This window comes from Pagrus pagrus (assembly GCF_965226575.1).
Source record: "Pagrus pagrus genome assembly, chromosome: 1".
NCBI lineage: Eukaryota > Metazoa > Chordata > Actinopteri > Spariformes > Sparidae > Pagrus > Pagrus pagrus.
Genome location: NC_140185.1, coordinates 15,493,477 through 15,506,486, shown reverse-complemented (window position 1 = coordinate 15,506,486; position 13,010 = coordinate 15,493,477). Strand labels below are relative to the sequence as shown.

General features: G+C 40.2%; 1 protein-coding gene across 1 annotated transcript in view; it reads left to right on the top strand.

Moving 5' to 3' along the window:
* Positions 1-13,010, top strand: part of prmt3 (protein arginine methyltransferase 3) — a 54,228-nt gene that overhangs the window by 24,303 nt on the left and 16,915 nt on the right. Inside the window, exons 11-13 of the mRNA XM_084348159.1 lie at positions 882-960; positions 7,962-8,149; positions 10,441-10,527. Coding sequence (XP_084204285.1) covers positions 882-960; positions 7,962-8,149; positions 10,441-10,527 — 354 coding nt within the window. The remainder of the gene's footprint in view (positions 1-881; positions 961-7,961; positions 8,150-10,440; positions 10,528-13,010) is intronic.

Sequence of the window (13,010 nt, the reverse complement as noted above, 5' to 3'; positions counted from 1 at the left end):
TATTCACCCTGAAGCTTCCAAAACAGTTGTTTAGGTATCATATAGCTAGTCAGAATTGCACCAGAAATCAAAATTAAGGCTTCAAAACTCTACAGTGATCATTTGGACAAATTCATGGATGTGATGGAAATTGATGGAAACCAAATATACAGGTTGAAAACTGCAAAGCAGAAAACTGCTTTTGATATTCTTTTCCTTGTGCTCTTGCTTTGATCTTAAAACACTGATCTGAAAGCACCAGTGGGTGTTTTTGCTCCTGTAGGAGCCAGTCACTGTTGTCAAGACTCTGAAAGGACTGATATGGGTCATCAGTTACAGTAAAAAGCGCATCTACTGTTTTTGCTCCGCCTCCTTGTCCCAGATGGAGATATTCCCTCCCATATGTTGGGACCCGCCCAAATGTCTTATGCACAAATGCCATATTGAGGGGGCCAGCGTTGCAGCTCGGGCTCGTACGATTGGTTGATCTGCTGGTTGGAGGGGTAGCTGGTAGAAAAAGCCATTTGTCAGCAGTATCTGCCACTCAGGCCGAAGCCAACAAGATGTGGACAAAACTCAATTTCAGCATTAATGGAATAATACCACGGTTAATGTGCCGTCTACTGGAGCAGAACACGAGGTCAACCCAGGGTCAAACCTCTGGATGCTGGCTGACAGGCCACGTGGGCACATCACTCGTTTCACAGTCACGGTTAATTCAGATTCCCACGTGATGTTGAATTAAAAAAATAATTGATTTGCTCAGCGGTTCTGAAATCTCCTTGCATGCAGTTTTTTACCTGCCTTAAACTGTCAAAGACTCGCTGCTGCTGTTGTCCTTTGATCAGTAAACTTGTTCCAGAGGATGCCAGGATCATAATGTGTATTTCCTCTCTTTCCAGGGTTACTTCTTGCTGTTTGAGTCCATGTTGGATTCTGTTCTGTACGCCAGAGACCTCTACCTGGCTGATGATGGCTCCGGTAGGTCACATCTTCTCCTCACCATGAAATTAAGGATTTCACAAAGGATTTAAAATGATCAGCTCTCAGTTATATGACATGCCACGTAAAAACTGATCTTCCTTCAGATTTGTAATTTAATTTCTCCATCACGTAGTTTGTGAATTAATGTGTAATTTAAGACTGATGAAACATTTGTTTCTAGGCTGTCCCTGTGTCCCATACTATCAACCAAAGTGGCATGGGGAAGTGGGGGAGTGTCAGGGGGCGTTGCTATGCTTTGTTAACACTGTAGTGACACAGTCAGCCATACCCGTCTTCCACCAATTGTGGGTGGAACATTTTTTGTGTAGCAGCACACTGAAACCGACTCTCTGCAACTGAATCAAAGGATCAGTGCAGTAAGTAACAAAATATCATGTGATGAAACTAATAAAGATAATAAAATGTATAGCTTAAGTTAAATGGAAGATATGCTGTACTGTCTGAAAAGACTTAACTAAGGTTCACCTCAGTATCTCAACTACCTGCTGCTGTTTAATTATCAGCTGATAGAGATTCAATGTCAGGTCTGCTGCCTCATTGCAGCGGTTTAATTGCCAAGTGAGGGAAGATTAATTATTAAACATGTTTACCACTGATGCAATCCTCTGCATACAGTGTATATGAATATGTTAACAACTTGAAAGAATCATTTTTGCATTTTACTACTCAATAACGTGTGCAGTGTGATACTAAAGTCTGGTTACTCTAGATTTGATCTGTCAGCAGGGAGAACGTGTTCACTTCAGCCCCCTGTGGTTATTACAAATAACACATGGGACTGACTGGGTGTGTCAAATTGTACACATGTCAAGCAGCAAACACTGCGGTACTCAGTATATCTTCTCCAAGTTGATACAATCAAATGTACGTATGAAAAGTCCGACATTTAAGAGCGAGAATCGAAGATTTTACTCAAAAAAGTCTTTTTTACAGCGTTATGTATTTTTTTTGTAAAACTTGAATTTGAGGAGGGTTCAACCTTGTAATCAGAGCAATACTCAGAGGTGGGGAAACAAACTGAGGTGGAGTCAGTAGAAAGCAGACACCTCAGCCTGACACACAGCTGTTTGAAAGACAACATGTCTCCGGTGTGGCTGTCCTGAAGGATGGACAAAGAGGGGAAACTTCACAGAGAAGCCAATCTTGTCAATTTCCACAGTAAATATCCATAGTGCCTCTGAATAAATTCAATTTTTTTTTTTTCTCCAGTTAAAGACAATCCTATACTTTCAAATTGTATTTATTCTTTGTCTATTGATTAATTAACTCCTTCAGACAGTTGACTTCCTACATCAGTTCACTATTTATTTAATTTAAATGATGATCAAATGATGTGAAATGTGACCCAAAGATAAAGTATATAATTGATATTTTGAAAAGAATTACAATAGTAGACAATAGATTGACACATAGGCAATGCGACCGTATTCTTTAGGGATTTGCCTGTGTGTGTGTGTGCGTGTGTGTGTGTGTGTGTGTCAGTCTCTTGGGTAGCCCCATGTCTGCCATTGACCAGGTTTAATGGTTTGTGCCAAATGTGACCCAACTATGGGACGGTTCCACCACACTGCCTTTAGTGGCTCCTTGGGACATGTGTGGGAGGTCACACTCTCTCACACACACACACACAGACACATACACACATACACTGATGGACAGTGAGAATGGCTGCACCTATAGAGACAGATCTGTTAGCAAGGGAGATTGGACAGGCGAAGGTGTGACCAGAGAGAGGCAGGATATGACAGGTCAGAGGACACGTATGGTTCGTCATGAGCCTTTAACCGTGACGCTCCCAACATGAGGGACTCTCAGTGGATCTTCTGTCAGCCACACTGCAGGAAGTAAAATGGAATCACCTAAAATCAGCAAAATAGCATTTTTAAGTTTGATGACCGTAGTTCCAATATTTCTATTTAGTTTCTGTTTAAATAGACTGTGTAGTCTTAAATTGTCCTAATATGCATGCTTTTATTTTGATTACCTGCATGCCACAGGGGTGTAGCCTACTTTATTTTTCATAACTGCACATCTTGATGTGTACTTTGCCTTACAGGACAATCAAGTGACTCAAAATCTCTAACTATAAATTACATCCTCAAAATTTTACAACTATTTTGTCAGGACGGTGTACTTTATTTATTTTCTCATGTTGGCTCACTTCTGATAAACTACGGTCTGACCAGTTTAAGATTCTGGACTTCTGGACTGGACTGTAAGCTGATTGGTTGGTTGGATTCCTGGGTTCATGTCATTGGTTGATGCAGCTATCCTCTGCAAAATTCATAATCATGCTAATTTGATAAATTCAGTTTATTTTTCACACCCAAGTCAGCATGCATGGTGCCAGGCACTGAAAAGAGGTTAGTTGTCTGTGTCAATACGAAGAGTGGAGTCTCCTTTATGTTGTTGTTTTGGTTCAGAGGTAAACATGCCCAAGGCAAATCTCTGAGAAAAATGCTCCTGCTTTTCAGCACAGCCAGACTGCACCTTAATGCAATAAACAACACAAGCATCCGTATCACAACTTTTTAATTTATTGAATGTTAATCCTAAAACGGTCATTGTGTCACTTTAGATTTGTCAACTTCTATTCTTAAGTTTATTTTCAGATTTTGAGTGTGTGTGCCGTGCTGAGTTATTAGTCGGGCCCTGCAGCACTGCTGCTGTATGTGTGTTTAAGCTACATTAGTAGAGAGTTACAGCAGCTCCCTCATTCTCCCCACTACATTAACCTCCCCTTCATCCTTAAATGTGTCCCCGCATGCCTGGCACAGCACAGCGTCCAGGGAAAAGGGATTTGTTTTGTCCCCCTCCCGCACCGTCTTTCCTACTTTTACAGCTGACCAATGGGGGAGATGGAGAGAGCAAGAGAAGAAGGTGGAGGGTGAGGGGGGGCATGACAAACGGGCTGTGAGCAGCGAGTCGAGAAGGACGCAGATGTCAAAGCCATGAATCTGGGGACGCCCATGTTACCCCCCCCTTCTTCCTCTTCGTCTTTCTCCCTCTCCATCCACACCACAGCACCCCCTCCTTCGCCTATTCGTCTCTCTGTCTCCATTTCTTTCTCAGTGTGTCTCTCAGACAGGCCCGTCCCGTTTCTGCCCAATCAGCAGCCCTCCCCCGTCCTCTCACCTGGCCCTCGTAATTACTCACTCGGTTCAGTAATCAGAGTAAAATGAAGTGACAAATCTGCTGTTTGCGTGTGTATGTGTGTGTAAATTTGCGTGTGCAAAGTCATTAGGTATAGTGACACTCACAGGGTCACAAGCAGCCTTTAGCTAATAATGAGAGGCCATGAGCTGCCCATCAGTGAGCTGTCACCATCTATTCACACACTTTATGGTTCATGTGTCGAAGGTTATGTGAGACTATCATACATGCCAGGCAAACGGAAAGCTTATATTTTTTAAATTATTGCTTATATTTTTTTAATTATTGCTTATATTTTTTAAATTATTAAATTATTAAAATTATTTTAAAAGTTTTTACAATGGATTCCGATTCTCTGGATGATTGTTTGTCTCTTCTATCATCCTATCATCCCTTTTCTTCTTGATGTAAAGCACTTGATAACTTCTGTTTTCAAAAGTGCTGTATAAATGAAGTTAGTTAAGTTGTGTTTTTACAAAAAGGAAAACTTCCATAGAAACTTCTCCTGTATCATAATCTGTTTCTCTTCTACTGCCAAGTACTTTCTGTAGAGGAGACATATTATTCTCATGTTTCATATTTGTTATTTTGGCTTGCTGCTTGAATAGGTTTACATACTCTAATGCCCAAAAAAACGCATTGGCCAAAAAGCTCAGTCTGCTCTGATTGGTCAGCTCACGCATGCCTGAACCAGCACAGCTAACCATTTCTCCTGTCAGCTCTGTCAGTGTATTTAGCTTCCAGTTAGATGCATTACTAAAGTGAATATCACCAAAAGAACCACTTTGACCATTTCTGTTTCACACGTACCTATATCGTTATCTTCAGGGCGTGTCTATCAAGTAAATTTACACACAGCAGCACACACAAACATTCTGGTGAGGATCCTGGAGCAATATAAAAACATACCTAACGCTAGCTCAGCTAGCGCTGCAGTAACGTTACAATTTATCATATATCCCCTTTATTCCTTGTGCCTGATGTCTTTACCTTACATTGCTCCCTCTTACCTGTAAGTTGTTTTGTATTTTATTACAACTTGATAAAAACACATTGAAAAAGGGCTGTCATTGCTGGTAATGCTTATGCTAACTGCTATATGTTGCTATCTGCTAAAGCCCTAGCTAGCTGCCTGCTGACTCTACGAGCTATTGCAGTAACTAACAGCAGGGATCACACTTAACAGTATTGTGGTCCAGCTGTATTCCTGTTATTAACATCTTACAGATGTCTTTCTGTCTTACAGACAGATACGGACACTACTACTAGTGTCGAGTTGCAGTAAGTTGTATGTTAAAATATTAACTTTGATATGTCCTCGTGAGTGTATTCTAAACTCTAGTTTAGGCCCTAGGCCTCTGTGTTGGCTAATGTTACTTCACAGTAGGGATACCAGTGGCTTCAAGCATCTCAGCTCTGCCTTAATCGCCAAGCATATTAACTATACAAAAGGAATCTATTCAGATGTGAAAGCACAATGAAAGGACATTAGGGCTCCTGTTTAATGCTCATTTTAAGACACAGATAATGTTCATTCAATCAACGGTGTTATGTAACATGAGGGGTGACCATAATCACTGCCCGTACTCTGTCTCCAAAGGTTTGAAAAATGAAACTAGAGGCACAGTTTCCTAGTAACTGACCAACATCTTCCATCTTCTAAGAAGAAAAATTGTTTTTCTGAGGCTGCAGGTTCAATCAGCTGAGAAATAAAATCAGAAGCTTGTTTGACCAAAATACAACCGGGGTGATTTTCAGCAGTGGTCATTTCTCTAAGCTGATAGAGATACTGTCAGCTTTGAAATTATGTGTTTAACAGGCCTCTGGCACAAGCTTCAAAGTCTTCAAAATTATTCTAAATCACATGATTCTCCAACAGTTCAGAATCCATTTCACCCCAAGTGATGAATCTGTGTTACGCCAAAATTACCTCCTATTTGTTGGTGGTGAAGATTCTCAGTCATCCGGTTCATGGTATATCTAAGTGCTTCGCCTCGTATAACGCCTGCGTGTTATAGCTCATCCTTTTGTTGTTTCTTCTATTCATATTCATTTCTGCGTAGCATAGTTGCTAGTGTTGGTGGTAAATAAGAGGGAGAGCCTGAGTGCCAAGTACAGGCAAAGTAACATTATTATCAATGCTGTGCAACTTTCATTAGCACGCCTACCTGAAGTAATGAAGGGGATAATGGATAAAAGGATGGTGATTGTTGCATTTGTCTTGTAAATTGTAATGTAATGTCAATTGCACAGCATAGAAGTTTGACTAAGTAAACTTTGAATGCTCAAAATGTCCACGATTTAAGGCTCAAAGTATTAAGGAGATCCACACCTGCCTGCTGTGATCATTGCCACTGATCACAGCCTCAGTTCTCAGCTCTATTCATCAGACATAACAATTTTCATATTTCCATATGTGAATGCAACCAGTCGATTTTCGTGATTTGACCCATTTTGGGGTGGTGAAGATGTTTTCATAGAGTTATATTTAAGACAATAGCTTGCCTCCAACTTTGTGCAACAGTTTGTTGAGTTTCAGTGTCCACATGCTTTGGAGATTTTAGACATCTAGTGTACAGAATGTCAATTATAAAAGTAGGACAAAATTGTCATCAGGCCATGTTTTGTGCACACGTGATGGATACAGTCATTAAAGAAGCGAATGAAATTGATGCAAACATCCACACCCACAAGATGTTAAGGCGTTCTCTGATTAAATTTGTTGGATGGTTTTAAGCCATTAAATTCATTGATATTAAGCACGTCTCGGCACTGAGAGTAGAAGTTTATGGCACAGGAATTTGCCAACCCTTTGCTTTAGTTATGATTAATGATCTTTTGTTTGGAGAAATAGCAATCTCTGGAGGGATTCACTCACCGCTGACCAGGCAGCCTCACAATAGTTGAGAACATTCTAACTGTATTTTCAGATGCGGAAATATGGAGTGTGATACGTTACTTTTGTTTAGATGTGTAGTGCATTGTTTGGAGGTTTAATTGACATTCAGATTAAATTTAAGTGCAATGTCAATAGATCTTGGTTAGGCTACAGGTCATACAACACACAACTCAAACACTAACAACAAAAATAAAAAAAATCAATATTTTGACCCCATTGCAGTCAGACTGCAGTCAGATGCAGAAACAAATAAGTCAACTACAATGTACGACTAGAAAACAGAAATGGCCTAAAAAAGTTGAATCTTTACTGACAAAATGCTCCAGCCAGCAGTCCAGCTCTTCCCAGATCTGAATGAAGCTTCCCCGCTGCTTGTGGATTTTTTGCAGAGGTACTTATTCACTGCCGGGTGACGGGCTCCTTTTTCTGGCTGCAGGCCGGCTGACATCACTCACAGCGCTGCACCAGAGGAGCGACTGTAGCATGTCACAGGTGGTTTCCCCCTGCTGAACTAGTTAATTCAACTAATTCAAAGACTTTTACTGGCATCAAAAATAAATGTTTACAATGCCATGAGAACATGTGAAAGAAAAGAAAAACAACAATATATATATACACAAATAGGTACAGAGAGAAGAACAGAATAGTAACGTGGACCTGTAATTTAAAAAATACAAATAAGAGAGAACTACATAAACACTGCACCTGTTTTAAATAAATGTGTGGTCTGGTCCTTCTTGATGAGATCATTTAATAGCGAAATGAAACATTTCATTTAACCTAACAGCTTTCACACTGCTAGCATGATAAGGAAAACAGTTTATTTCAGTATATATATATATATATATATAGTATATATATGTATATATTTACCTACATTATTAACAGTCCATGTCCTCCCTCTGCCCCTCTCTTTTCTCCATAGTCTATCCAGACCTTTGTAACATTAGCCTGGCAGCAGTCGGAGACACACAGAAGCACCAAGACCGCATTGCATTCTGGGATGATGTATATGGCTTCAACATGGCTTGTATGAAGAAGGCTGTGGTGCCCGAGGCTGTGGTGGAAGTTGTGAAAGAAGACACACTCATCTCTGAACCTACAGTCATACAGGTAAGCTTGCTTATATACTGCAACATTCATCCTACAGCGCTGTGGCTTTGGAAGTTCAATAATGATTTAAAACTGATAGGAGTCAGTATGTTTGACCAGAAACTTTTAATATCTATAATTTGACATATTACTGTTTGTTTTACATGTAAAGTGGCAGATGACAATGTACAGTGTGACATGGAATAACCACTGGAAATATGATGTTTTCCAGCAAGTAAAATTTGTAGTTCAAATGTGTTTTCATGTCATCTGTGGATGACACTGACAAACCATATTTGATATTTAATATCAGATATTTTATATCAGCTAGACGTATTGGCAAACCAATATGTCAGTCTGATCCTAATGCACAAGGATCTTGGAAGCTACAAATAGGAGAAAATGAGTTTACGGGGCACAAGCTGTTAGGTTATAGACAGAGAATGAGAACTGGAGTTGGCTGTGGAGAGAGAGATGGGGCCCTGAAGGTAGGTGTGTGTGTGTGTGTGTGTGTGTGTGTGTGTGTGTGTGTGTGTGTGTGTGTGTGTGTGTGTGTGTGCGCGCGCTGATGCTGTAGCTCTGGGTGATTGATCTGTCTAATCCTTGTTTAAGTTCCTCTTAAGGAAACTTCATTACTCTCAGCCCCCTGTGGATAGAGCGGTTTTCACTGGGCTGATCTGAGAACACACGCATTACGCTAGAGATAAAACAAACACACACACACCAACACAGTACATCTAAAAGCACAGATACCTCTTCTGGATCTTTCTGTCTACGGATGCTCTTTCCTCTTGTCTCCAATACCATCGTGTGTTTCTTTGCTGGTTGGCCTGCTTGTTAAGTAGCATGTCCTCCACCCATCTGTGGATGTGATGAATGAGCGGCGAACTTGATATAATGGAATTTGAATCCTCTAATCGATAGTTTCTCCCCTCCAGTGACAAATAGACAGCCCCTCTGCCCAAATTACACGGACTCTCATCTATTGCCTCCCGTTGATACGATCCAATAACATTCCATTAAGGCTGGCTGCTATTCCGTAAAATTGAGAGCCCTTTCAAGGAATTATAAATTCCTGCAAAACAAATGAGGTTTTTTTCTCAGTGAGAACAGATGGGAATGCTCAACTTGTGAGGAATGTTAACTTGCCACAATTTGGGGCTGCTTTAAACGTGCCTTACTTAATGTGTGTATCATCATCAGTCATAGTTTCAAATAAGATTGACAGTTTAGATAGTGTGTTGCATTAAATTGTGTCTTATACCCCTTTCACACTGGACAAAAAACCCACTAACACCCGCTAAACATCTGGCTTTTGTTTTCAATGTGAATGTATACAACCGGCATTTACTCCCATGTCAAGTGACTCTGCAGTAATCACAGGTCTTTATCGGCTCCAGGTCCATTTGGCTGTGATGAAAACACTACACTTGGATCGACACGCACATTTTCACCCACTTTCAGGCTGCAATTCTCCGACGTGTGTTGAAATTGAAGACGTTGCTTTGCTAATGACTTTCCATCCGTCTTGAACATCTTTCAGTCGTTGCCGAGTTTAAAAGAGAGACTAAAGTAAAATATATCAAAGAGTAACCCTGTTACATTGTCAGTGGTTTTCTTGTCAGTACCAGATCCTTGCATGTGCAACTCACAACAGAGATGAGAAAGAAGCAAGACGTCTCACTCCTTTGCAAATTCGTTATAAGATTTGGAAAAAAGCGATGTGTCTAATTCAGAATGCTATTGATTAAGACTTTATAAACAAGTTTAATATCTTCTGGATGTAGTTTGAGGAGAAATATATATGATCTGCTGCTTTCTACTGTTCCATGTCTCTCCAGCGTGTTTCTTATGATGAATGTAACACAAAAGGAAAACAATTAAACAGCAAACTTGTTCACTGGCACTGTGAAAGGAGTCAATTGCCTATTTGTAGTGGGCTTACCAGTGTTTGAAGATGCTAATTTGGGTGTAAAAATGGTATTAAGGTCACAACCTGTGATCCACATGTTTATGTGCCATTGCTTATACATGTATATTGGGTCAAAGTGCTTGTTCTGATGATGTCAATTGGCTTTTTGTGTATGTATAAACCAGCCTCTCACGCTTCAACAGGCTAAGAATGGCAAACAAACCAAACTGGCCAAACAAAAGGCTGCAAATTGCTACTCAGACTCTTTCTCAGATTCTTTAACAACTACATGTTTGTTCTTATTGTTCCTTTTTGTTTCGCTGGATCATAGTTCATATTGTTATCACTATTTGTTTTAAGTTGCGCATCATATTATGTGTGTGTTTTTGACTTTCAACAGACGATTGACTGCAACAGAGTGTGTCTGTCTGAGCTGGAGTTTGCATCAGATTTCTGCTTGAAGATGACACACACCACAGACTGCACGGTAAGTACACATGTGAAGACACTACTAACTCGCACACTGAGACTTCTACTAATGCTAGTAAAGTTTCCTAGGTGAGACCTTTTTCCGTTTCTAATTTAGTCCAAGTGTGAAACGTTAAGGGCTTCAAAAACATTACCTGAAACAAAAGTTTGCACATCCACTGTTACCCTCTGTCATTTATCAGAAATATTGTGTGAAAGGAATGAGGCAGTACAAACAGCAGAGACATCAGTCAGCTCATGTTGATGGATTATGTTTCTGTTTTTAAGAGGATGTCTGTCAGGTGGATGTTTAATAGAGTTCCAAATCGAATCAGAGCAGAAAGGCTAATGTGACTCTGAATTACATGTCATACAATATAGTGAATGTTCACAGTCTGCTTGCCATGTCATTCTCTCCAATGCCAAAACACACTCACACCGTCACAACTCACCTCTCACACTGTGTAAAAACACTTTTACCTTGCCAGCAGATAGTTATTACCTCAGCCAAGTAGGTTATGTTTTTGCCCTTGTCCGTTTTTTTTGTTGGTTGGTTGGTTTGTCAGTAGTATTACACAAAAACTACTGAACAGATTTCCGTCGAACTTGGATGGAGGACGGGTCTCGGATCAGAATAGACCCCATTAACTTTGGCTGCGGATCCAGAAAAAGTGACGGCTCCCCACATTTTTTCTCACTTTCTTTAACATTGCGAAATAGGGTGCTTTTCAACATTTACATTAATTTCTCAGTGAATAATGCTTCTCCACTTGTACATACTTGTCTTACATGTGTACATACTGATGAACTTTGGTAAAGTCGTCCGATAAATAGGTAGCCATGATTGTTTATTCAACAGATTTTTTGTGAACTCAAGGCTTAAATGTTTCAACCATTTGGGAGCACACTTATGAGAAAAAATCATGAGTCGAAACACTACAGAAATCGCAGTAAGTGTTGGACATAGCATTAAAACTAGGGCTGTGTAGTGGATAACTACTTGTCTCAAATTAACACTTATCTTTGCTATCCTATAAAACACACTCACAGTAGGAGTCTTGACAATAAGGATGAAACAGCTGGTCTTCAGGTCAAGGTTGTTTATTACACATAACAGATACATGCAGTGAGCTCTCCCGGGAGGAACTGATTGACTTCTGATCACTCAGTTTACATACCTTTTGGTTCTGGGGTCGCCACGCCCCTGAACCCTTCTTCGTTTACCATGATCAATACAGTTTTTCCACTATTAGCTTTTACAATTACATCATACCGGTGAAATGTCTATGTTAGGATGTGTTTTTTAAAAACTCCACCCAGGCCCCCTCCCTTCCATGGGCCCTGATGTCATTTACTGTTTATTGTATACATACTGAGTAAGTACAGCTTTGTCTTAAACATTGAATATTCCTTGTAAGGTGCTAATTCTTTCAGTGGGGTCATCAGGTACTTTCCACCTGCTCATCTGAGGACAGCCGTTCCCTCCATGCATGGTGATATGCATGTGAGTTCACCTCAGGCCATAAGGGCAGATCTCAGTCACTACAGCTGTCAGTTAACACGTTGATAACCCGTTAACGCAAATTCCTCTTAACGGTGTTCATTTTTTGACACAAGATTAACGTGCACACGTTATGACCCTCAGCCCGCCCCGTAGTATGCAGCAATAATGTTGTGGATGGCAAGCAGAAACAAACCTCGAACAGAAATTAATTGAGAAAAGGGTCTTTTTTACCTTTGAGGTTATTCTGGAGAATATTCTGGATAGTATTTGTTGTTGTTGCAATAACAATAAACAATAACGCAAGCATATTTGTCCACTCCTATGTTGATAAGAGTTTTAAAAACTTGTATCCCTTTGAGGTACATTTAGAGCAGATAAAAAATGTGCGACTAGCTTGTGATTAATCACGACTTAACTATGGACAATTATACGATTAATCACAATTAAATATTTTAATCGATTGACAGCCACAGTTAAAACAGTATTTTTATACAATAACACAATAACATTTTATCATATGTTTAAAAGATTTCAAAGATAATTCAACTGTGACAACTGGTAACACCCAACCATATTTATGTGCCTCTGACAAAATCAGAACCATTTGTTTTAATCACTTAAAGTAAACACAGTTAATCAATCCCCTTTTTTTAGTGAAGGGTAAAATTAATGAGTCATAAGACATGACATGACTCATCTGAAATCCAGCTGAACCTTTGAGTTGTGGTTTGTAGGTCAGCTTGACCAACGACTTTGGAGTGTGTGTGTCCTTAGCGAGGGTCAGATACAAGCACCAAAGCATGGAGAATGGTTTATGAGTCTATTTGGTGAGGTGCTGGCAGCCACCAGCAACTCCCCCACCCATCCCCACCCACTACCCCTGAACTTCCTACAGTGTCCGAGCTACATTTCTCTTTGTGGTACCAGCAGCGACCTGCCGACTACAGAACAGCCTCACTACTGCAGGCTCTGACGCTTTGCACTGTGACAAGTGATCT